This window comes from Lissotriton vulgaris, chromosome 12 (assembly GCF_964263255.1).
Source record: "Lissotriton vulgaris chromosome 12, aLisVul1.2, whole genome shotgun sequence".
Lineage (NCBI taxonomy): Eukaryota > Metazoa > Chordata > Amphibia > Caudata > Salamandridae > Lissotriton > Lissotriton vulgaris.
The window spans coordinates 36,692,834-36,719,885 of NC_141700.1; the positions used below are offsets into that span (position 1 = coordinate 36,692,834).

At 49.9% G+C, this 27,052-nt stretch overlaps 1 protein-coding gene across 1 annotated transcript in view; it reads right to left on the bottom strand.

Annotated features, from left to right (window-relative positions):
• Positions 1-9,278: 9,278 nt before the first annotated feature.
• MED26 (mediator complex subunit 26) overlaps positions 9,279-27,052 on the bottom strand; it is a 116,439-nt gene continuing 98,665 nt past the window's right edge. Inside the window, exons 2-3 of the mRNA XM_086946932.1 lie at positions 14,792-14,866; positions 9,279-12,128 (exon numbers count right to left, since the gene is read on the bottom strand). Coding sequence (XP_086803058.1) covers positions 10,437-12,128; positions 14,792-14,866 — 1,767 coding nt within the window. The 3' untranslated portion in view covers positions 9,279-10,436. The remainder of the gene's footprint in view (positions 12,129-14,791; positions 14,867-27,052) is intronic.

Below are 27,052 nucleotides of genomic sequence, written 5' to 3' on the forward strand. Positions count from 1 at the left end.
CAAACGTCAATTCCAGCGCAGACGATGCCATGTGGAGCCGGAGGACACAACCTACCAGCACACTGGTGTACTGTACTGCTCATTAAAAATTTCCAGATCCAGTTAGATGCCTGGTGATAACCAAGGTAGGGGATCTGTGTCTAGAAGTCAGATGCACACATTCATAAATACTCAGACTGGAATCTTCACTACAATTCCTGAGTTAGGACCAACTCTTAAATAACAATGACAATGCAAATAGAAAAAAGCTCAAATATTTTCTACTAGCAAGTGGTAAACAGAAGGCAGAGATCCTATGACTAGGCCACAAAGTGAGCAAGTAGAGCTTTTGATCAGCAGTACTCAATACTGCATAACATTTACTTGCTATCGTCCTCTGCTTGGTAGCTGCCACCCACTTGGCAAGTCTGCACATCCTAGCAGAATCAGTGGTACATCTGTTTGTAGGAAGGAGAAGACTCAAAGGAAATCTGGGATCAGAATGAACCCATTGACCTGGGAAAGTTCAAGCAGTCAGAAGACTGCTAGAGTCCACAAATATCACTGGACAGTGAAGATCTAGCGTCTACGATCCCAAGGGTGTGGTGAAAGTGTTAGGAAAATGGTTTAATCAGGCATGTGGCAAACCATTATTTTTTCAGTACTCTCCTTTTCCAGCTGTCGCCAATGAGTTCCAGCTAATGAGGCCGAGTCCATCCTTCCTTCAAAGACAGACAGGTATCCAACTAAGGCAATTCCCATTAGTTATCACTCAGTGTGTCCTAACCTCAAAATAGGAAGTATAATGTAAGAAAATAGTCAATACTTCCTGCAGACACCATGCCTTGCCTGAAAGGCACATCTATACCGGTCTCGCACAGAACAAGGGGATAGTACCGCAGACATGAAGCTTTTGCTCCCTGTTAGGTCCAGATGTAACGATCCAACCACCAAGTTCTGATTTCATTGGACCATTGCTTTGACTGAAAAATCACAGCCAGGATAAAGGCAAAAGACTATTGCATTCCCAGAGACTGAGAAGGCATTAAATAAATCAACAAGTGAATAATCAATTCCGTAACACCGAGAAGCTCTGCCTACATGCATGGCATGGCGCCAGCCAATAGGTTCTAAAAGCATCTTAATTTCTGACTAACTCCTTAAGTTTTAAAGTTCTCCGACATTTTGTAACATCCACTGCCAAACAGTTAGACAGCCATGAAAACACACAGGCTAGAAAACTAGGAGTCTATTCTGACTATTTCCAAAGAGTAAATATTTCCACCCAAAAAAACTGGATTTTTTAAGACAAAAACGTTTGTGTATTGAGCGAAAATCTTACAAAAATCATGCAATCTAAAAAAATAATTGGCAGCGTACAGTGTTCAGGGGAACCACCTGCCGAGCAAAGAGCAAAAAAAAAAAATTACCAGCAAGTTAGGTGATGGCAGCAGTTCATGGAGATTGCAGGGGCATCTTAAGTTCTTCAAGGGTAGTGCAGTTCTCTCTATACTTGACAGGACTACCTAGTTTCACATTTTCTTTAAGAAAATACATTAACAAAGAGTGGAAGCTGCTACCTACAAACTCAGTGTAATAAGTCAGATACAAGTTTTTGGAGGCTGCACACAGACCAAGCCATTTAGGTTCCTTGAGTATCTGAAGATCATTGGATTACATAAGACCGCAAACGAGCACATTCTGTAAGGAAACAAAGCCCAACTATGAGAGCTACATCTCTATTAGGTATGACTGAACACTCCGAAACAAATTTTACTTCTTGCTGGCTTGTTAAACATTCACTAAAAACCATTGAATGTTTATTAAGCACCATGAAGTGCAGATGTTTTACTTTTCAGTACATGGTCTACAAGTTGTTTCTGGAACTGCTGTGTAAAGATAATCAATCTTGCTGCAGAGCACGCAAGTTGGAAAATATTGCAGTTGGTTTATTTAGGAAAGAAAAATCACTGCACTAGTGTAGGTACTGTCAAATCAAATAGCCTACGTAGGTCTCTCCTAAAAAGTGCCATGAGTAAGAAGGCAGCAATAGCAGAAGGCGATCTAAAGTAAAATGGAGAAACACGAAGACTCGCTCTACTTAACTAATGAACTCAGAATTTCACGGACTAATACTTTTGAGGCACACCAATTCCGATACATAATTAATAAGGCAGCCCGAATCTTGCTAACTTTCAAACATTGAGATCATATAACATTTTGTCTGTCTGTGCTGCTGCCTGTAGCTGAAATAATCAAGTGTCTCAATAAGTATCATTCAGAGAAAACAGCAGTATGGAAACAACAATGACAATATTAACTTTACTATGTCCAATCAGAGTCCTTCAACCCTACGGTCCATTTATTTTTGAGAAAAACAAAAAATCTAGATTCAGAACAGCTTTTTTTGCTTGTGGCTAGGCTGTGTAACACCTTGAAAGTTTAGATTGGCCTGGTGACATCCTTCTACTCAAAAAGACACTGAAGAACAAGTTACTTACCTTCGGTAACGATATATCTGTAAGAAACATTAGTTAGTGTTAGATTCCTTACCTTAGAATATCCCCAGGCGTCAGTCTGGATCTGGAAACTTTTGCGTAGCAGTACCCCTGCGCGTCGGTAGGCGTCGTCTGCAGGCGTCCCCTGCGGCTCTGCGTCCGTCGTCGGCGTCGTGCGCCGTGATGACGTCGCTGGAGTATATAGACGCCGCCTCCGCGCGCTGACGTCAGTTCTTTGTACACAGCTTTTCCACGCCAGGAGACGCAGAGCCATGAGAGAACCAACACTGGTGCCATGTAAAACTAGGGCCCTGAAAGGGATGTCCTTAACCCTAGGTATCAGTTCGCAGAACGGGGAGGATGGGTGGGTTCGGTAAGGAATCTAACACTAACTAATGTTTCTTACAGATATATCGTTACCGAAGGTAAGTAACTTGTTCATCTGAAAGAAACACGTTAGTATTAGATTCCTTACCTTAGAATAGATACCCCAGCAATTCCAACCTCGGTGGTGGGTCTGCGAACCAATACATTCCTACACCAGAAAGTCCTGGAGGACAGAACGGCCAAAGAAGCCATCCCTCCGGACTGGACTGTCCAGGCAGTAGTGCCTCGCGAAAGTGTGCAGCGAGGCCCACGTAGCCGCCTGGCAAATGTCCTGCAAAGGGACTCCCCGGCCCAAGGCAGTAGTAGCCGCTGTGGCCCGAGTGGAATGGGCCCTCAGCCCAACAGGAGGCTCCTTTCGAGCCAAAGAGTAGCACGCTTTGATGCAGAGGACGACCCATCGAGAGATGGTTCGTTTACAAACCGCCCGTCCCTTCTTCGCACCCACGTAGCCAACAAACAGTTGGTCATCCACCCGGAACTGGCGTGTGCGATCCATGTAAAATGAAAGCGCACGTTTTGGGTCCAGACGATGGAGCCGCTCTTCATCCTTTGAAGGATGCGGAGGCGGGAAGAAGGAAGGGAGGGTGATGGACTGCCCGATGTGAAAGGCCGAAACAACCTTGGGCAGGAAAGAAGGTCTAGTCCTCAGAACCACCTTGTCAGGATGAATGGACAAGAAAGGAGGTTTGACAGAAAGAGCCTGGAGCTCACTCACCCTCCTGGCAGAGGTGATGGCAACCAGGAAAGCCGTCTTCAAAGTCAGGAGACAGAGAGGGCAAGAATGAAGGGGCTCAAAGGGAGCACACATCAGAAAGGTCAGAACCAGGTTCAAATCCCACTGAGGCATCACAAACGGAACAGGTGGAAACATGTGAGTGATGCCCTTCAAGAATCGAATTACAATCGGGGATTTGAACAAAGAAGGCTGATCAGGAAGCCTTAAAAAGGCTGAAAGGGCAGAAAGGTAGCCCTTGATAGTGCCCAGAGCAGAGCCCTGCTGGGCAAGAGAGAGAAGAAACAGAAGAACCTCGGAAAGAGGGGCAGAGAGTGGATCCACAGCCTTTGCTGTGCACCATGCCACAAATCTGTTCCACCGACAGGCGTATACCGACTTAGTGGAAGGACGCCTGGCTGCCAGAATTACATCACAGACTTCAGGAGGCAAGTCAAATGGCCTCAACTGCCGCCGCTCAATCTCCAAGCATGGAGGTGGAGACTGGACAGGTTCGGGTGGAGAACCGTCCCCTGCTGCTGCGACAGAAGGTCCTCCTGAAGGGGCAGGCGGATCGGGGGACCGACTGACATGCTGAGTAGCTCGGGATACCAGTACCTTCGAGCCCAGTCCGGGGCCACAAGGATGACTTGGGCCCGGTCGCGCCTGATCTTCTTCAGCACTCTGGGCAGAAGTGGTATAGGCGGAAAGGCGTATAACAGACTGCAACTCCACTCACGCCGAAAGGCGTCGCCGTGCGAGTGCCGTCTTGGAAACTCCAACGCGCAGAACTGATGACATTGCGCGTTCTCTTCTGTGGCGAATAGATCTAACCAAGGCTCTCCCCATCGCAGAAAGAGACCTTGCGCCACGTCCGAGTTCAGACGCCATTCGTGATCCATCGAGCACCGACGGCTGAGTTCGTCCGCCCTGGCGTTCAGGGAACCTGCCAGGTGTTGAACCGTCAGAGTCACGCCCTGACGTTCCAGCCATTGCCAGAGACGCAGAGCCTCCTGGCAAAGGGTCCACGACCCCACTCCGCCCTGTTTGTTGCAGTACCACATGGCGGTGGTGTTGTCGGTGAACACCTGCACCACACTCCCGTTGACAAAGGGGAGGAATGCCTTCAGTGCTAGACGAATCGCCCGCAGCTCCAACAGGTTGATGTGGAGCCGGGATTCCGCCGGAGACCAGATGCCTCTGATCTCTGCCTCTCCCAAGTGGCCACCCCAGCCCTGGAGGGACGCGTCCGTCACAACAACGTGCTCCGTTTGGGGAAGGGAGAGGGATCTGCCTCTGACCCAATCGCGGTCCGTAAGCCACCACTGCAGTTGTCTCGCAGTGCCCTCCGAGATCAAGACGTGGTCGGACAAGTTGCCCTGATGCTGGGCCCACTGAAACTTCAGGTCCCACTGCAGAGCCCGCATCCGCCACCGGGCGTGATGCACCAGAAGGATGCAGGAAGCCATCAGTCCCAGCAGCCGCAGCGTCAACCTGACCGAAACCCGGGATAGCGGCTGAAAGATGGGAATCAAAGCCTGAATATCCCGGACCCGCCGTTCCGGAGGATAAACCCGAAACTGCGCCGAGTCCAGAACCGCTCCGATGAAAAGGAGCTTTTGAGAGGGACACAGGTGTGATTTCGGCACATTGATGGAGAACCCCAGGTCGTGCAAGAGGTCTGCCGTCATCTGAAGGTGGTGGACGACTGTCTGGGGCGAGCCCACCTTCAACAACCAGTCGTCTAGGTAGGGGAAGACTGAAACCCCCAACCTGCGCAGATGGGCTGCGACCACCGCCATCACCTTTGTGAACACCCGTGGGGCGCTGGTAAGGCCGAAGGGAAGCACGATAAACTGAAAGTGCTCCTGGCCTACCGTGAATCGCAGGTAACGCCGGTGGGCCGGCAGGACGGGGATGTGAAAATAGGCATCCTGCAAGTCCAACGCTACCATCCAGTCTTGTGGGTCTAGAGCAGCCAAGACCTGAGCTAACGTCAACATCTTGAACTTCTCCTTCCGGAGGAAGCCGTTGACGTTCCTTAGATCCAAGATAGGACGTAGGCCCCCCTTGTCCTTCTTGGGTACCAGAAAGTAGTGGGAATAGCAACCACGCCCTACTTCTGGCCCAGGAACGCGCTCGATGGCCCCCTTGGCCAAGAGGGCCGTAACTTCCTCCTGCAGAAGTGTCAAGTGGTCCCCCGACACACGGTGGTTCTGCGGTGGCATGGCTGGAGGAGTGGTCTCGAAGGAGAGGGAGTAGCCCCTTCGGACGATTTGCAGCACCCACCTGTCCGAAGTGATCGTGCGCCAGCGAGCGTGGTGATGGCGAACCCTGCCACCCACTGGCGTCACATGGGGCCGAAAGCACGGACTAGGAGGATTTTGAGGCAGATGCTGCGGCGGGAGGTGTGGTCTGACCCCGCCGTTGTCCCCGACCGCCACCACGGCGGTTTCCACGGCCGCCACCGCGTTGAAAGGATTGTTGCGGCGCGTGGCTGGCAGCACGTGTGGGGGCGCCCCTTCCTTGGCCACGAAAGGGACGAAACGAACCCGGTTGCTGACGCTGGGTCGAGAGACCCAAGGACTTGGCCGTGACCCTGGAGTCCTTGAAGCGTTCCAGCGCGTGGTCCGCCTTGTCACCAACAGGTGACAGCCATCGAACGGCATGTCCATCAATGTATTCTGGACATCTGCCGAAAAGTTGGCGGATCTCAGCCAGGCGTGGCGACGAATCGCCACCGTCGTTGACATAGCTCTGCCCAGCGAGTCGGTCGTATCAAGACCACACTGTATCGAATATTTCGCTGCATCTCGGCCCTCAGCCACAGCCTGACTGAGTTTTGCCCGCACCTCCATGGGGCATTCTGGCAGCAGTTCCGCGACCGTATCCCACACAGAGTGGGTGTAGCGGCCCAAGAGGCAAGCGGTGTTGCAAGACCGCAGGCCCAAACTAATGGACGAGAAGACCTTCTTGCTAAACTGGTCATACCTCTTGGATTCCCGGTCGGGCGGGGCCGACGGGAATGCGGACTGGGAGGTCGAGGCCTGGATCACCAGACTCTCAGGAGTGGGGTGGGTAGACAGGAACTTGGGGTCGTCCGGACAAGGACGGTGGCGCCTGGCCACGTTCCGATCAACAGGCGCACCTGAAGCGGGCCTGGACCACGTGCCCAACAGAACGTCTGACAAAGCTTCATTAAACGGCTGCAGAGGCTCCTGTGGGCATGACTGCGGTTTGAAGACCTCAGTGAGGATGTTAGGCCTCACGGCCGCGACGGGGAGCTCAAGGTGTAAGGCCTTGGCAGCCCTCATCAGCACCACTGAATATGCAGCTCCCTCCACCGATGCCACGGAAGGAGGAGAGATCAAACCAGGGTTAGGAGAGTCGTCCAGACCACTGGCATCCCCCAAGACACCTGTCCAGTCCGGGTCATACTGGCACTCGCGTGACAGAGGGTCCTCAGACCCCTCCCAACCTTCACCGAACTCTTCATCCTCTCCGTATTCGGAGTCAACGATGTAGACCGGCTCCTCGGATATGGGCCCAACCGGCGCCGAGCCCGGCGTCGAGCGACGCCGGTCCGACTACGCGTCCGGCGTCGGGGAAGGTAAGGGGACGGCGCCGCCCGGAGCCGGCGTCGGAGCCCCGTTGCCGGCCGGAGCCGGCACCGGAGAACCGGCGCCGCGCAGGGACGGCGTCGGGGGTAACCCCGATGGTAACGGCACCGGAGAGGCCGGAAGACCAGCCGGCGCCGATCCCGAAGGCCCTTGCGGCGCCGGGGTCGGAGCCGTCGGCGGCGCCGGAGCACCCGACGGCGCCGAGGCCGGGACACCCGAACCGCTAGGGCCCCCAGACGGTGGCACTGGGCCCGAAGGCGCCGTAGGCCCCGTCGGAGAACCCAGCGCTCTCATGGCCATGAGGAACGCCTCGATCTCCTCAGGCGTCGCGCCGTGCCCAGGGACCAGAGGGTATGAGGCAGGCCGCGCCGGCGACTCTCGCGGAGCCGCTGGGTTGGGGTCACCCGAGCCCCCGGCCGCATCGCGTGAGCGTCGGGGGGGGGGGGGGGGGGGGGGGGGGGAGTCGGGGGTACGATGACGACGCCCCGACTTCTTGTGCTTCTTACCTGATGAGCCTGACGAGTGGTGTCGACTTCCGGAACGCTCGGCGCGGCTCCGCGACCGCTCCCTCGAACGCTCTCTCGACCTCCGGCCGGACCGGGACCGCTCCCGGTCCCGACGTGGGGCCGACACCCGGAGCTCCAGTAGCTTGCGGGACCGCTCCCGCCTAGCCTTGTTGGTGAGGGCCCGGCAGTCGACGCAGGAGTCCACGTCCTGGTCGGGGCCCAGACACCGGAGACAGAGGCGGTGATGGTCCGTGACCGACATCGTGCGCTCACAGTCATCACAGTGCTTGAACCCAGGCATCCTATCAGGCACAAAGAGTGAAATAATTCGAAAAACTTGGTCAAAAGACCGGAGTACTGCTCTTCAGATCTGCGTCCTCTGGCGCGGAAAAAAGAAGAACTGACGTCAGCGCGCGGAGGCGGCGTCTATATACTCCAGCAACGTCATCACGGCGCACGACGCCGACGACTGACGCGGAGCCGCAGGGGACGCCTGCAGACGACGCCTACCGACGCGCAGGGGTACTGCTACGCAAAAGTTTCCGGATCCAGACTGACGCCTGGGGATATTCTAAGGTAAGGAATCTAACACTAACGTGTTTCTTTCAGATACCACATTATGTATATTTTCATCACAACCAGAGCTATCTGCTATAAATTTTTCCATCAACAAGATGCTCTTCAAATAACAAAATATAAAAAAGAACTGATACCTACGTGAAACCATGCCATTGTGGTTAATCGCATGTCTGCACTAGCCTAAGTAGTGGAGACTGGTTACCACAAAAAGGCGGAAGGGAACAAACATGTGCACACAAGAAATGAATATGCAGAGCAGCAAAGCCTTGCAGCCAGATCTTAGTGCAATATGGCAAACTGTTTAGAGAACAAGACATACATTCTATGCCACAGGGCAGATGAAACCTGGATAAAGAGGTGCTCTATGTACAATACTGTTATTGATACCAGCATATCTGCCCTAAAGTTCACATTCCATCAGACTATTTGCTAAAATGCGCATGCAGGGGGGTATACAGGGGTTGTCCACCAGTACCGACCTATTCTCAATTTAGGAAAGACAACACGTTACTGGAACAATTCACATTCCCAGACTTAAATAGAAAAAATTGTGTCATAATAGTCAGTATGTTACGGTCTAGTCTGGCAGTTTCAAGATTACCTCCATGTCTGACACATAGTGGGGGGACTTTTTGTTACAGTCTACAACATATTCAGAGGTGGCTTTATAGAGACAAAAGGAACTCATGTACCCAAATAAACAAGAGAAACTATTTTAAGCTTTGAATCGGTGAATGAAAGTGTCAACATCTCCGGGTATATCGATTGCACATGAAAATGGTCACACAGAGCGGCTGTATGGGGAACCCATCTATGGCACCTTCTTTTATCACCTACCTCAGATTTTTCTTCACTGCAATCACTCAGGAAAAAAGCCATCCTACAAGTCGTCAATCTAAAATTATTCAGAAAATTGCCAGCAAAACATTTCAAGCACATCTGTTAACCTGGATAGGTTAAAAAAAGGCAGTAGTGTCAGATCATAAACCCACACAGGTTTGTGCAAATTTTTTTATTTTTTCCACATTTATATCACAATGCGTCCACTTAAAGGACCAAATAGCAAAGTTGCTCCCTTCTGCGTCCCGGGAACACAGAAGTCTGTGTACTGTACATTCACTAAGGCTCTGTTTTTTGCAAATCGCGTTTTCTTCTTTATGATGGTTCTCCATAAGGCAAACAATATCTAAAGGAATGGTAACAAGTGTATCTCCAGCATACAAACCCCTGGCCTTTATTCCACCTTCTGGTAGTACAGCGACAAAACTGGTTAGCACCCATAGTTATTCTGTGTGTTTAGTACTCTCAATGAAACGCATTTATAGAAATTTGCAAACGGGGAGGAGAAAAACTATTTGGCTGGTGGAGGGAGGTAAAACGTGTACTTAAACATTCACTGAAACTTTTTTTTTTGCAGAATATCCCTCAAACTGGACAATGACTGAAACCAGACTCAATAAATGGATGCCTATGGAATGTGAAGCTTCAACTTGTAACCAGCCTGCAGTTCAACACTGCTGCTTAAACTAAAAAAAAAAAAAAAAAATCTGTTGCACCACGTCATATATAATTTGTTTGAAAGAAAGCAATCATGTTAAACAGGGGATGCGTGTTGCAAAATAAAACAGGATTTGCACATCTTTTAGTCTAGGACCTTTTCACTGCCAAAGAAAATAAAGGAAAAGTAAACGGGGGAGGGAGTACATTTCAAATAAATAGATGCGTACTTTATTACGAAAACTTGTTTTTCCTCTTTTCCCACAAAAAGCTCCATGTACCTGCCCATAAAACTCTTCTCCAGGCCTTTGGGAAGGTGTCAGATCTAAGTTTCCCTCATTGGGGGCACAGAAGAAGGGAGACTAACACTTTTTTTAATAGCTGGTTTGCTATGTAGTTGGGGGACCCCTGAACAGAATGACCTTAGAGCCTTCTTTTGCAATTTTCATTTTGTTAGTAAACTGGTAGCAGCAATTTACAAAAGAAGGGGGATCTTTGCTGGAGGAACAGGCACGGACAATGATCCTCTATGACCCTCTTGTTTGCCAGGCCCGTCTCGCCACGAGGCTGTTCTCCCTATTTAGTGGCATGTTATCTGCCGGTTATTTGAGATAGCCCATTTGCAGATTGGAAAGCACATTTCTTAGCAATCCTGTACTCAGTCTAGGCAGACGTAAGGTAGGATACTTAGTCTACCATCATCCCCATGAGGATCTAAAGATATGCACTGCGTCCAATCGTACCAGTTACCCTGTGTGTCATGAAAACCATTCACCCCCGGCCAGTGCTGTTCGTGTATTCGGGTGATGTCAGCGTTCGTGACCTCCCTAGTAAGCCCTGGCAGGTCTGTGGGAAAGCTGTTGGGTACCAACACATGAGTCTTTCGGGCTTCTCGTTTAGTGCTTTCTTCCTCCTTTAGACATTCTGACATAAAATAATGTGCTCCAGGGATCTGAGCATTAGAGATGCCAAGTACGTTCTGCTGTGTATTTATATAGGATCGGATAATTTCGTTTTTGGACAACTCTTTCCAGTTTGTGTGTTCAAAGGGACTCTGCAGGTTGGTTTTGGGGTCCGGCGTGTCCACTTCTGTCCTGTGCTGTTCAACAAGTGCTGGGCTTCCCGCCTGCAGAAAATCTTTCTGGGTTAAGGGTTTAATCTGTCCAGTTAAGGGATCGAATGTGAGCTTCCGTTCTTTTAACTTCACAGACCCCCTTCCAGAACCTTCTAGAACCTGTCCTTCCAAACTCACCATGTGATGGTCTTTGGCGCGGGATTTGTGTTTCTTTTTACTGTCCGAACCAGAGGCTGGGTCATCACTATCCATTTTAGAAGAGTCTGGGGAAAGCCCAACACGTGCCATCAGCAATTCCCCCGCACTGGGGCCACAGGTGGTTTTGGAGCCGTGAGGCGTGTGTGGTTGCGGCGTTCCAACTCCGTGCCAATGAGAACCTTCAGGCGTCCCTTGTTCTTGACGAAGTGGAGAAGCATTCAGCTGCATAGGCACACTCTCCAGTCTTTTTGATTGCATTGGCGGGGTGAAGGGTTGCGTCACACAAAGGGGTGATGCCACCTGTGCTCCTTCTGTGCAATGGGTCCTTTGAGAGGGACTAGGCATGGAGCCCTTTGGTGCATAGGTTGTATGCTGGCGACCAAGCGCTTCTTGTCTAGCGGTCCGAGGACTAAATGAGGAGCCACGTGGACTCTTCGGTTGGTGCGACACGGTCCCTTCTGACTTTTCATGCTGCTGCAGCACAGCAGTCTTTAACAAGGAAGTGCTTGAAGGTTTCACAAGTCCTGGAGAACTGGTATGTGGCCTCACAGCGTTCACTGGAATCTTACTGTGTTTATCATTCTCATTGTGTTCAGCACGGCCTCGGTCACCTCCTGCGAGTAGGGTCCCATCAGGAGGAGTGGGAAAAGGAGATTCTGGACTGCTGCCAATGCCATTAGTTGGTGGAGAGGAATTCTGCACAGACTCGTGGCTAGTTTTAGAAACTTTGGAAGGAGGGGCTTGGAGTCCATCTTTGTGGTCACCCTTTCTTTTGCGGGTGCCCACTTTATCACTCTTCGGAGAGTTTAGTCTCTGTATATCGTTCCGGCTTTTCAGTTCCTGAACGGGTTTTGCTCCCACAGGAGTTGTTACAAGCAGTGGCTCCTGTTTACACATGGGAGCACCACCATTTGCCGATCCTGGTGGGATTGGCACCCTGTTTGGGACTGGGTCGCCTTGAGTCACAGGTTCAATAAGTTTTTGCCAATTCCGTAGCAATTTCTTGGCACGCTTGGCAAGATCCTCATTTTTCGTCTTCTTCCTGACATCATTGATTAGCTTACCCAATCTGGTTTCCTACAACAAAAAACAAAACCATTTAAGAGATACATATATATATATATATATGATTAATATTTACACAGTGTTATCTGCACAACCTACAGCTTAAAATCTAACGTTCTATGGGGGCCCAGTATATCCCTACTAGCAGAGACAAACAGTCGATTGGAGATTAGAATGTAACTAACTGAAAATTTTCAAACCCTATACATGCTACAAAAAAGGGCCAGTCCCTTTATCTTCAAATTTAATTTCAATATATGCCAGTTCTGCAGTTCAATGGCTCTAAAAGGCCACACAACTTCATTTAGTAAGTAGTACCGTGCTAGGTCTAATGGGGCAGAGCTTGTTACCACCAGTAAAGGGAGTAACATGAAATTTAGGGGCACACATGCCCTGCAGAATTATTTTGCAGAGTACGAAGTTCAAATTAGGGAAAGGGTGAAAACATGAACAAACCATTTCACAGGGATCGCGGGATACACCTTACACAACTATTTTGTGCTGGTCTAAAACCACAGGCCAGTCGATAAAAGCATTACCAAAAAAAAAAACAACAACAACTGAGCTTCTACTGAAAGGACCCATCCGTCTTCTCAGGGAGCTGCGACCCAGACCTCTGGATGTGCATCAACTGCATCAATAGAGCTCAGACACTTTTTCCACATGAAATGGCAAGTGGGTGGTGTCAATGAGGGAGAACAAAATAATTGCTCCATACTTTTTTCCATATTACCACTCCAGTAGAAATGTTAGAATAAAAGGGAGGGTCAACGAGAGTGCATGTTGGCAGTGATGCTAGGTGCAAGACCCTAGAATAAGGCTATTCATGGACAAGTCTTGAACATCAGGGTTTAAAACAGAACTTTAAGCTCACTTCTCTCATCACTTCACCTCCAGTCCAGAGTTCAAGGGCTACAGTTCTGCATTCAAAACATGACGGACATGTTCACCCATTAAGGTAAAATGCATGTTAAATACTGTTATCTGTCTATCCACATTTGGCTCTTACACTGCTCAAGAATCTTTGAAGGAAGAGATGTGCGGATGGCAGGTCTTTTAGTCATCACCATCCATTATCCCCGTCTTGCTCTAACTAGACAAATCTCTCCGACAACTAAGAACGGTCATGCATTACCACCCACAGAATCCTTTCAGTGTCCAGGTGGTTTCCTCTGTTAATGCTGATAACCAAGAAAATTCCTCAATGCTAACTAGTTACATGACACCCCCAGCTAAATCACTACTTTCTTTTTGACTTTGCTTTTCTTTTGATCATCATTTCCCGCAGGCTACACTAGTTTTCAGACACTTAACCTTATACTTGGAGCACTTGCCTATCAGTTCATCTTGGTGCTGCCTACAATTACATGATAAATACTAAGATTAATTCTTTGCTTCTGTTCACATGTTGGATTTATTATCGATAATAAATTTCTTTAAGTACTGTAACGAGGCACACATCTTAATGCACATATGGAGAGAAAGCGGAGTACACAAACTCATACTAAATTCTGTGAATGGTCATGCCATTTTAGGATGCCAGCTGGAGATATGAAGAGCAACACACCTAAGACAGTAAAATGTGCAAGAATACTGCCCATTTATATTGGTGTCCGGACCAGATCTCAGAGTAGCTTGTGAGCTACTGGTAGCTCTCCAGCTACCTGCGATTAGCTCTCCTATGTGCAGCATAGCCTACTAAGTTAGATGCTTTTGCATGGATGAAGTAACATACATATACCAAAATTGAAAAGGGTTTACTGATGATGAAATAACTAATGGTTCGAGAAACATGGTTGAACTTCCAATGTATATGTAAAGATGACATTTTAGTGGCAAATCGTGTAGCGCAGGGGAGGCTTTATTACTCGTATTATGACCTTAGTGCCAGGGGTACTGCAGCTAAGACTGGTATTCAGTACCCGTGCAGTGGCATACCAAGTTGAAATACCTTTTTTGCATTACTGCTGGCAACCCTGCCTGATGCACTGACGAACACTGCTCACAACCTTACACAAGGTGGCCACTAATGTAATTCTATCTTATGTGGTCTCTATACAACGCGAATAATAGTAGATCAGCATGATTGTCATTGAACATAAGTAGATCTTATTACAGAAAAGGTTGAGACCCCCCCCAGGTCCAGACTGACAGAAAACTATCAGTACGTCCTACACCTTAAATTATAAGAGGTATGAGATTTTCCTGCAAAACACTTAGTGCAGTCTTGCAGATCTACTACAATGTAACTGCAACTGTCATTTAAGTCTGGCTTCTTTAAGGAACTTTTACTCACTACCAAACCCTTCAGGCCTTTGTCTCTAGCCAGGTCAGTCAGACCATAATTTCTACCAAGAAAAGGCCACTGCCATGAATAAGCCTTTTTGTCTCTCAATACACTTCGCTTGGTTATGAAACACTACCTTAATCTTTGTCAAATCAACCTAGATCACAGGTCAGTGATGTACAAACCTGAATCAACCTGTGTGGCTGCAATTGTATCTTTCCACTGATCATTCAAGGATCTGTTGCTAGGGAGGGAGAAAGTGTCTTCCAGCTTTTCCCTACCAGTGTGGGGTGGTAAACGCTGCAGACAATTGATGCTACTTCTACAAAAGCTGTAGGCTATTCCCTAGCTGTTTATCTCGGAGGACCCAATGTTCAAAATCCTTTACCTCAAGTGCCTCTTTGGTGATGGGGAATTTCTCCAAACTGGAGATCACTTCCAGCACTGCCACCATGTTCTTGATCTGCAAAAGAGAACATACCTTCAGCAAGATGATTCCTTACAGTCATTGAAACACTGAAGTAAAAAACTAAATTCCTCATTTGGACTGAACAACAAGCGCACACTGATGGCTCCAGTGCACATGCTCACTGTGCCTTGGAGACTCTTCATGTCTGCCTTTGCATTGAATTCTACCACACCTTCACTCGCTTCTCCTACCTTTAACTTAGCATCCTTGCATGCCATAGCTAAGCCATACTCTTAGCCACAAAAAGGTGGAACTGTCCGGAGCAATTCAACTTTCAATCAACCATCACACACCAGCTTGCATCAGTAATGGTCTCAAAATGTTCCAAGTTTGGCAAAAGACATTAGGACATCCTATCTAGAACATAACTCAAAATCCCTTATGCCAGGGCACTGCTCATGCAAAAACCTCAGAGCTTCAGAACTAATATACAATGGATAATCATCTTACACTTTAATAAAAAAGGCTTTAAGCAAGTTCTGTTTAGGTCTCTAGTTTATGTACACTAATGTTGGCCCCTCCAGACCTCATAGTGAAGGCCTGATATTCTCAGATGTGGAGTATCTAGCGCAGTGTTGGTACAGACATAACTGTGGCATTGGAAACGTGCAAATACCCACTGCAATGAAAACTGCTGATCATGCCCAGCCACAAACTTCTGCGGTCCAAACGTTACTCACAAAAACTATAATATCCCACTATAGGAAGGCTTGTCAAATTAGTACTACATAAACAAGATCCTCTTGTTCAGTATGACACGTCAGCTTAAAGATAAGACAACATTTTTTGCTGTAGGCACACTATTCAAGCAGGCACCTGAAACAAATATCTACAACTGAATTAATTTTGCAAGTGATTAATTTTATAGTCCACTGACAACAATTTGGGCAACCCAATAAACCCTAGGAGGCTAGGGTAAATCAAAATCAAGGTAAGGTAAATGTGCCTGCAAGGGATTTAAAAAATTTTTTTTTTTACAACATAAAAATGCTTCTCGACTCCCAAAGACAAATCTATAAAGCCCTCATAAGTGACTTCAGGAAAACAAATTGACAACATCAATTGTGTTTGTATGAACAAACACTATGCATGCACCTACAAAATGGCGCAAGAGATTTTTATTTTAGCATTATTTGGGGGTGGAGTAACAGTGCGAGATGGTCAGTACAACGTGCAAGTAAGGAGGGCGGGTGTGAAAAGAAGCAAATCAGAGCAGAGAGGGGAAGCAATGCATGTAAGGGTGAAAGAAGAAACAGAAGAAAGCAGTGGGGAGGAGAAGCAATGGGAAAAACAATGTACAGTGTGGGGGGTACCAAATGTGCAGAGGACAGTGGGGCAGGTAGGAGAGAAGCACATAGGCGACAAAGCAACAGGGGGAGAAACATACGATGGCAGTGCACCACGGAGGGTGGTAGGAAGATATCAGTGAGTGGTAAAAATGAATACAAAGAGTGAGGGTTAAGAGACGTACACGAGAAAGGAAGCTGGAGAAAGCACACTTTCAAAGAGTGCGTAAATCAAAAGAAAAAAAGTGGGTCCCTAAATGTGAGCAGCAGAAGGACAAAAGTGAAGGGACAACGCTCCAGGTTTTGGCCAGACACAAGATGGATAAGGCAAGCCTTTAAATATACTAGCAAATGAGTGATCAGAATGCCAACCAACACTAAAGAATGGGCAGGCCTCAAACACCATTATGTTCTTGGTAAGTTCACAATTAGGCTGGCAGCAGACGGTATGCGAGGTCTGGTAGGCTCGACGTAAAAGGCACACAGATGTATTGCCCATTGGGGCAGTTTCTTTACTAGAGCAATCTGAAAAAAAGTTGCCAAACCCTCATTTGTAACCAGAGGAAAAGTAGTGTCCCTGTAGGCGCAGGACCTCAAGACCTTAGTTCAATGCCTTGTTCTTGAAGAATGGACAATAGGAAATCCATTCCTGGGAATAGGTGTGGTGCAGCGGCCAGGGCGGCTGACTCCGGTGCACGGGATCACGGTTCGATCCCCGGTGCCAGGTTAGCCCACCACCATGTGACTCTGGGAAATAGCTCGCTTAATCTTCCCGACGGCCCCCAGCACCTTGAGACCCTTATGGGTGATTAGTATGCGCTTTACAAATACCGGGTTTATGGTTTATTCTTGACTGACCACAGACAGTTACTCTTGCTTTACTACAGGCAAAGTTCTTCATGCAGCAGGTCCCTTTGTAACCAAAAACGAGCCACATTATCATTTTATATAAACACTGTCCTTATTTAGACATCCATTTTAACCCCACATATTATCTCCTGTATTTTCTTACTTCAGGTTCATTCGCGAGTCCTAACAGCATATTAATCATTCGTTCTGAATTCTATGTTTTACTTGCGGTTTTGAATTTTAAGCCTGCTTGCTTTGAGGATTATCTCACATCAGGACCCTTTACATTCAGTGATGGTTAAATTAAAAATGTGACAAAGTATTACACTGCCTGACCAATAGAACAGAAGGTAAAAAGCTAGATACTACCATGTCCAGATTTTGGCCACAAAAGAGAAGATGTCTTGACAACAAGCTGTATGCCTTTAAAAAAAAGTTTGAGTTGTTTCCAACCATTTTTCCCCCTCTCAGGATTTATTTTAGATAACAAGTCAAACCATTCCACCGTCAAAACGCACATAAACCATTGAGCTGCACACGTGGAGGAGATTCCCGGTGCAGTTTAAAAAGCACGCTGACCCAATAGCGCTCCGTGAGCCACCACTGCAGCGGTCTTGCAGTGCCCTCAGAGATCAGGACATGGTCGGACAGGTTGCCCTGATGCTGGGCCCACTGAAACTTCAGGTCCCACTGCAAAGCCCGCATCCGCCATCGGGCGTGATGCACCAGAAGGATGCAGGAAGCCATCAGCCCCAGAAGCCGCAGAGTCAACCTGACCGAGACTCGGGATAAAGGCTGAGAGATCGGAATCAGAGCCTGAATATCCCGAACCCGCTGCTCGGGGGGATAAACCCGAAATTGCACAGAGTTGAGAACCGCTCCTATGAAGAGGAGCTTTTGAGAGGGACACAGGTGTGACTTCGGCACATTGATGGAGAACCCCAGCAGGTGCAAGAGGTCGGCCATCGTCTGGAGGTGGCTGACGACTGTCTGGGGCGAGCCCGCCTTCAACAACCAGTCGTCGAGGTAGGGGAAGACTGAAACCCCTAACCTGCGCAGATGAGATGCGACCACCGTCATCACTTTTGTGAACACCCGTGGGGCGCTGGTAAGGCCGAAGGGGAGCACGGTAAACTGAAAGTGCTCTTGGCCTACCGTGAACCGCAGGTAACGCCGGTGGGCAGGCAGGACGGGGATGTGAAAATAAGCGTCCTGCAAGTCCAACGCTACCATCCAGTCTTTCGGGTTCAGGGCAGCTAGGACCTGAGCCAAAGTCAGCATCTTGAACTTCTCCTTCCGGAGGAAGCCGTTCCGCAGGTCCAAGATAGGGCGTAGCCCCCTTTGCCCTTCTTGGGTACCAGGAAGTAGCGGGAGAACGTGCTCGATGGCCCCCTTGGCCAAGAGGGCCGTGACTTCCTCTTGCAGAAGTTGCAAGTGATCCCCCGACACGCGGTGGCATTGCAGTGGCATGGATGGAGGGGGTCGCCTCGAAGGGGAGGGAGTAGCCCCTTCGGACGATCTGCAGCACCCACCTGTCCGAAGTAACTGTGCGCCAGTGGGAGAGGTGATGGCGAACCCGGCCTCCCACAGGTGTCACATGGGCCTGAAAACTCGGACTAGGAAGGTTTTGAGGCAGGTGCTGCTGTGGGAGGTGTGGACTGGCCTCGCCGTTGTCCCTGACCGCCGCCACGGCGGTTTCCACGTCCGCCACCGCGCTGTTGAATATTTTGCGGCGCGTGGCTGGCAGTACGTGGGGGGCGCCCCTTCCGTGGCCATGAAAGGAGCGAAAGGCACCCGATTGCTGGCGTGGGGCCGTGAGACCCAAGGACATGGCCGTAGCCCTGGAGTCCTTAAAACGTTCTAGCGCATGGTCTGCCTGGTCACCGAAGAGGCGACTGCCATCAAACGGCATGTCCAGGAGTGTGGCCTGGAAATCGGCCGAGAAGTTGGCGGACCGCAACCAGGCGTGGCGTCGAACCACCGTCGTTGCCATCGCCCTGCCCAGTGAGTCCGTTGCATCTTGTTCACACCGGATAGAAAAGCGTGCTGCATCTCAGCCCTCCGTAAGGGTTTGGGCGAGTTTAGCCTGGACCTCCTTCAGGCATTGTGGCAGCACCTCCGCATCCGTGTCCCACAGAGTGTGGGTGTAGCGGCCCAAGAGACAGGCGGTATTCACAGACCACAGCTCTAAGCTAACAGACGAGAACACCTTCCCGAACTGTTCGTATCTCTTGCATTCCCTGACGGTCGGGCCGACGGGAATGCAGTCTGGGAGTTGGAGGCATGGATGACCAGACTCTCTGGTCCGACGGGAGTTCGGTGGCACAGCAAACTTCTGAAATGGGCTGCGGGGGAGAGCACTCTGCGATACCAATTGGCTAGGCGGCAGCACAACGAGAGAGCGCTAGAATCAGCACTGGAATGGGAGACATTAGTGCAGGCCCTTAGAGATTATTGCGCTTCCAGCGATTCCGAGGGTGAAGATGCAGCACAATCTGAGTCCCGATAACCGTTCACGATGCGGATATGAATATAGTCATCTGGGGTTTTTCCCATAGGCTCTTCCTACACACACTACTACACACTGATGGCGGGGTTGGGGGGGGGGGGGGGGGAATAAGTTGAATCATTGGGCTGTTGGGGGGGGGGGGGGGGGGGGAGTTTCTTTTGCCCTTTTGTTAGGTTGATCTAGAAAGCAGATGAAGCCCGTGGGATCCCCACCTGTGTTCGCCGCCCGACCCTTGGGTTGTGGGCTGAATGGCTGTGTACCCATGACGTTTTCTCACGGGGGATCGGATGTATCTACTATTTTATTCCTGTAACTGTATTGCTGGTCCGACATGTAATTTTGGCTAATTCCTGCAATAAAAATATATTTAAAAAAAAAAAATGGATGACCAGACTCTCGGGGTGGGGTGGGTGGACAAAAAGCATGGGTCGCCCGGGGCCGGGCGGTAGCTTCTGGCCACGTTCCTATCCACAGGCGGAACTGTGGCGGGCTTGGACCAAGTGCCCACAAGAACGTCACACTAGGCCTCATTGAACTGCAGCAGAGGCTCACTGGAGCTTGACTGCGGTTTGAGGACCTCAGTGAGGAAGTTAGTCCTCACGGCCGCGACGGGGAGCTTAAGGTTTAAGACCTTAGCTGCCTTAGTCAACACTACACTATATGTTATGCCTGCCTCCGAAGCCACAGTCGGAGGGGAGCTAAATCCAGTGTCTGGCAAAGTGTCAAGACGACTGGCCTCCCCAAGCTCATATGTCCAGGACTGTCGAGACTGGCAATCTAGTGCCTGAGGGTCCTCAGACCCCTCCCAATCCTCCTCCTTTTCACCCGTACCCTGCAAAACAGGATCAGTAGACGGGGCCTCCTCGTGGAAATACAAATCTCCAAAGGCCGTCGGATGCGGCGCCCAGCGGTGCCGTTCCGGCGCCAGAGTTGGACGAAGGAGGCATTGGGGATGGCGTCCACAGCGGGCGCCGGGGGAGACACCCGTTGGGCCGGTGCCGGTGAGGTCGTAAGGTCGACCGGCGACGACCCGGATCCAGAAGCGGATCCGGTGAGGTCCTGCGGCGCCGAGACCGAAGTCGCCAGCACGTCGGGCCGAAGCACCCGGCGGCGTCGGAGCCGAAGCACCAGACCCGCTTGAACCTCCGGTCGGGGCCGTTTGGCCCGAAGGCGCCACGGAACCTGACTGAGGAGGGAGGGACCTCATGGCCATGAGGTACCGCTCTATCTCCTCCGGCGTCGCGCCGTGCCCAGGGACCCGAAGGTGTGGGGCAGGCGGCGACGCTTGAGACTCCCACGGAGCCTCGTGGGCGGTGTCGCCCGAACCCCCGGCCGCATCATGCGAGCGTCGGGTCGGTAGAATGTGGACGTCGCTCCGACCTCTCATGCCTCTTACCTGAGGACTTGGAGCCTGACGACCGATATACACTCACGGAGCATCGATGACTCAGACCTCGCGACCTGTCCCTCGACCTCCCGTGGGACCGGGACCGGGACCGGGACCTGGAGCGGCACGGGGCAGACTGCCTCAGCTCGAGTCGCTTGCGGGACCGCTCCCGCCTAGCCTTCGACATCAGGGCCCAGCAGTCGGAGCAGGTTCGATCGTCATGGTCGAGGCCTAAGCACTGGCCATGGGGGTCCGTGACAGACATCAGTCGGTCGCACTTCGAGCAGGGCTTGAACCCGGGCATCCTTACCGGGAGTCGAAGACTCGATAGAAAAAGTTCAGTCAAAAATTGACTGGGGGTAGAGCTTCTCTGGATCTGCGCTAGCTGGCGCGGAAAAAAGAAGAACTGACATCAGCGCGCATGGGCGGCGTCTAAGTACTCCGACGACGTCATTCCGGCGCCAACGACGCAGACTACGGACGCGGAGCCGCAGACGACGCCTACCAACGCGCAGGGGTATTGCTACGCAAAAGTTTCCGGATCCAGTCTGATGCCTGGGGATATTCTAAGGTAAGGAATCTATCACTAACGTGTCTATTTCAGATAGGGTTACACACCTCCCACTTTCTCGTAAATTGTGCAAGGGAAATAAAATGGGTGTACAGGGAGTCATTTTAGGGTGTTAATCACAGCATTGTTTTGTTTTAAACAATTTCCTCCATGAAGGGCAGTAAAGGGGCTTCCATTAAAACCCAAAACAAGCACTGGCGTTGCCAATAGGTCTCGCAGTAGGAAAGTTGGAGCTATTACAATTGCAAATAGCAATGCCTTTTATTTTTGTTTTCATTTTTAAAAACATAAAGGGCTTTGTCATTTACAAAACCAATAGCTCCAACTTTCCTACTGCGAGACCTATTGTGCACTGCACAGTGTGGGTGAAAGTGGCGTTGCGCGGGTGAGTGGCGTTGCGCGGGTGAGTGGCGTTGCGCGGGTGAGTGGCGTTGCGCGGGTGAGTGGCGTTGCGCGGGTGAGTGGCGTTGCGCGGGTGAGTGGCGTTGCGCGGGTGAGTGGCGTTGCGCGGGTGAGTGGCGTTGCGCGGGTGAGTGGCGTTGCGCGGGTGAGTGGCGTTGCGCGGGTGAGTGGCGTTGCGCGGGTGAGTGGCGTTGCGTGTGTGAGTGGCGTTGCGTGTGTGAGTGGCGTTGCGTGTGTGAGTGGCGTTGCGTGTGTGAGTGGCGTTGCGTGTGCTGCCTTCATTGAAAGGGATAATCTAACTCCTGAAATGTTCTTTATTATATAACCCAAGATCAAACAAAAACTAATTAACTATTGGAAGAAAAGCACGAGACCTTTAAAAAACACTTTCCTCCTTCACTAAAACATGAAGGTATACACCAAATTCAATAAACTGGGTTCTAGAATATTAATTTAATGTAAATATAACTGGTGTGGCTCTGATTTTATACTTTGCTTATACTTTTTTGTTAAACAACTGTGTAAACTAAGTGTTCTGGCATCTAGATGCGACGGACCACACTGTAGAAAACCTCAAATCCAAAACCGTGGCATAATGTAAAGAACAGGAATTATTACCACGATAGCCCATTTTATTGGCTTTATAGCTAAAACAAGCAACTGTAAGATCAGTCAAAGCTAAAAACACATTGGGATTTTGACGAGAACAAAACATTAAGTGCCCACATTTTGAAAATCACTGGGATTGTTCTCGCTATACTAATGTTTAAGAGGAAAAAAGGTCAATGAAACTCAACTGCGTGTACCAGAGATGAGGAAGAAGAACTGTTAAACTAAAGTCATGTAAATAATTACAAGGAAGGACGGGTGAGAGACGCACGGAGAGCAGCAGCCTTTGATGTGCTGGCCGGCCGACAAGTGAATAATTAGGGAAGGAGAAATGCTGGCATGAGGCCGAGCGCACGCTGGGGTTTTAGGAAAAAAACAGAGGAGGTGGTCTTAGGATACGTGAAAGGAGAGACTGAGGTGGAGTGGACTGGAGGGGAAGGAGACCTGGCCCGGAAGTTGCTTAAAGAAGAGACACGTGAACACTATAAAAGGCCTAGTTATTTATTATAGATTTTACATTTTAAAATATTAAAATCAAACATAAGAGAGGTTTTTGAACAGCGCACACCCTGAACTCACACATTCAAAGGTTCTGTCATATGTGATGTACACAAAGGCGGCTTGGTGAAAAAGATTTTGCCCAGGATCACACACATTAGTGAAGCAGGGATGCCGGGATTAATCTTAGACGTTTCAAATTCACGCTGCATTTCAGCCATCTTTCATTTATAACGTGGTTTCACTTCAATAAAAGACCATAAACAATGAAGAAAACGTTGTTATAATAATAATCTACAACTTAAATTAAACACATTACTGAAGCTTCCTAACAGTTTGTGCCGATCAAAGATGATTTTCTTTGGAAGAGTGAGGTGTATGGAAGCCGATGGGCAATGAAAGTCGGTGTGCTTACTGCCCTGGTGCGGGTGCAGCATGCAGTATTGTTGTAGGGCTCCACATCATATATAACACCACACACCCTGAAAATGGCGAGGAGGGGGGGCAAGGGAGGTGGTGAACTCAGACAACGGGAGGGGGCGGGAGCAAAGTTAACTTGGACAATGGTGGCGCACAGAGAAGACCTTGAAACGCAAGCAGGAGGACGGGACGGGCTGAACAATAAGTAAAAGCAAACTTCCAGATTAATACTTTCTTCCCCCAACACGTGTCCCTATCAAAACGAATGTAACCCACTTACTCGGGATACATCCTCATCCATGGACGTCCACAGAAACTGAACAGATCGCACAAGAATGAGATTCCAAAGGCAGGGGAGAGGGGCTGCCCCAGGACCAGGGGAGCCTAAGATAGCAGGGGGAAGGAGAGCGAGCTGTGAGGAGAGGGTAGAATGAAACCAAATTAAACAGACAAGCGGAAAACGAAAGCCGTGCAAAACTAGATGGGCCGGCCAGCAGTGAAAAAAGTAATGTTTCGGGAGAGCCTGGTGCGGGAATGCGAGCGAGGGGAGGCAGGCAGATTACGAGGGAAGCCGGATGGGGGCGGGAAAGCCTGGTGGGAGGCGTGAACGCCGGATGGGGGCGGGAAAGCCTGGTGGGAGGCGTGAATGCGCGAGGGGAGGCAGGCGGATTGGGAGAGAAGCCTGATGGGGGCGGGAGAGCCTGGTGGGTGGGCGTGAATGAGGGGAGGACTGGGCTGGGCTTGCATGCGATGCGCGTGCATGTACACGGGCACTGCATGAAAACCGCGGGGCTGAAAGCCCTTTGGTTTGAAGATGTTTTCGCCACATGAATTCGCTACGCTCGATGCGCTTGCGCGCATCGATAGGTCGCGAGACCTAAAAACTGATGGCTATTGAAGCCTTGGAATATAAAGCAAAACAGCCTTGAGGTGGCCACATCTTTCTTACAAGAGAAATCCCACATGGTTTTGTAAATGGTTCTACCTAGCCTCATGGGGATTCAATTGCATTAAGAGCGGAAGTCCTCTCAACAAAGGTCAGACGCTCATGAAGAGACTCTTCCATTGCAAATCCCTTGTAATTTCTATTTTCACCACAAGTTCAGTTTTGCAAAGTGTTATTTAATAGTACCCACGGGCATTTTTAATCTTAAATACTCAATTAGCTACTCTATATAAACGTGTTTACAGGTTTCTCACTTCTCTCCTGATAGCCATCGTTCAACCAGTCAGTGGGATGGTTTTATTTCTAACTTTTACAAATCTACAAGCCTGTCCCAAAATTCATCGCTCTTCTTGGCGTAAAAACATGATCTATAATGCAGTACCCGATCAACACCTTCATACACGTACCCAATTCATATCAAAGTCAGCCGTGTGTTGACTCTCCATCAACCTGCTTTACACACACCCCACTGAGATTTAAAACCAATCGTTCCCAAAACGCAGCTTGAGGGAGGAGGTGGGTTTTGGATTTAGAGAGCCTGTTAATAAATACTTACAATACCTGAATTCAGCATTTTCCTAGTCAAATTTAAGCCTTTAGAACAATTACACTGTGGCAATCAGTAGACTTTATTTATGAAATATACAACGTTAGAGGGTGACTTTAATCTAAGGGTTGATTACTACATTCAAGACTACTCTAATGAATCAGCCAATTAATGTTCTCACTACTTTTACTCATGCCCAATATATTTCCAGCAGTGGTCTAATTTATTCATTCAAATCAAGAGTACAGAGCGAGAGAAATAGATTTCTGTTTTTCGGGTAACAATGTCCCACCATCTTCATTAACTGGTTTTCACACAGACAAATACACCGAAGCAGGGTAGATCGGGGAATTGTTAATTCGAGCTCTAGTATTATTCAAGAAAGGATAGTATCTCAGTTGCGAGAAGGGGCACCTATTCAATTATATGGTCAAGAAAATAGGTTTTAAATGGGAGTAGGAGAACTGTTGAAGGTCCACAGCTGTACATCATGTCAGCAGGCTGACTTGCCCAGAGGAGTTCATCGGTTGATGCACCATTTAGATTTGAGGTGGTCCACGGCAGAGGTTGACTGCATGATCCCACATTCACCAAAAGCAGCTGCACAGAGCCAGTTCTCCCTTCCATGTGTCCACAGTGATCCATGCTCAGCCTCTGGCTCGGACCATCTGCACTGCCGATTTTCTTTTTTCAAAAGTCTCTTGCAGTGGCGTAACGCAACATCATGGGTCCCCTTGCAGACTGAAGAGGGTCCCTGGAGATTCCTATAGCTCAGATACTCATAGGCCTTGGGCTGAATGGGGCCACCAGGAGTGGTTCTGAGGGCCCCAATGGCTCGGGGGTCTCCCAGTGATACGCTCCTGGTATTTTGGTTGATTTGTGAATGTGCTGTCTTTTTTTCAAATTTGTAGTTTGAGTTCTGTAGATAGCCTACACCCTAAAATCCACTAAAGTGACATGTCAGCCTGTGGGATCCACAAAGCCTGTGACAAAGGGGGTTAAATGTGGCAGCAGTGTCGATCATCCAAAGGCTGGGACCTGAGCCCTTGTCTCGTAGGTCGACAATTTTCCCAGGATGCAGGCTTATCCTGTTGTGCGTCTTGCACTTGGCTTACAACAAAACGTTTCAGTTGCACGCAGATAATCAGAACACCAGTATTCTTGGATGTTCAAACTGTTGCACTAGTTCCACACAAAAAGTCAAATCCGATTTCAATTTTATTGACAAAAGGTGGCACACCCAACATGGCAGCCCAGCAGCCTAGCTAGCACACACACAGAGCCCCCCCCACACACACACACACACAGAGCCACCCCCCCCCCTACACACACACACAGAGCGCCCCCCCACACACACACAGAGCCCCTCCACACACAGAGCACCCCCACCCCCACCCCCACAGCCACACACACACACACACACACAGCCCCACACACACACACAGCCCCACACACACACACACACACAGCCCCCCCCCACACACAGCCCCACACACACACACAGCCCCACACACACACAGCCCCACACACACACAGCCCCACACAGAGCCACCCCCCCACACACAGAGCCACCCCCCCCCACACACACACCCCCCCCCCCACACACACACACACAGCCCCACACACACACACCCCCACCCCCACACACACACACCCCCACCCCCACACATCCACACACACCCCCACACACACACACACACACAGCCCCACACACACACACCCCCCCACCCCCACACATCCACACACACCCCCACACACACACACACACACAGCCCCACACACACACACACACAGCCCCCCCACACACACACACAGCCCCCCCACACACACACACAGCCCCCCCCCCACACACACAGCCCCCCCCCCACACACACAGCCCCCCCCCCCCACACACACACACAGCCCCCCACACACACACACACACAGCCCCCCCCACACACACAGCCCCACACACACACACACAGCCCCCCCACACACACACAGCCCCCCCACACACACACAGCCCCCCCACACACACACAGCCCCCCCCACACACACAGCCCCCCCCACACACACACACAGCCCCCCCCCCACACACACACAGCCCCCCCCCCACACACACACACAGCCCCCCCCACACACACACACACAGCCCCCCCCACACACACACACAGCCC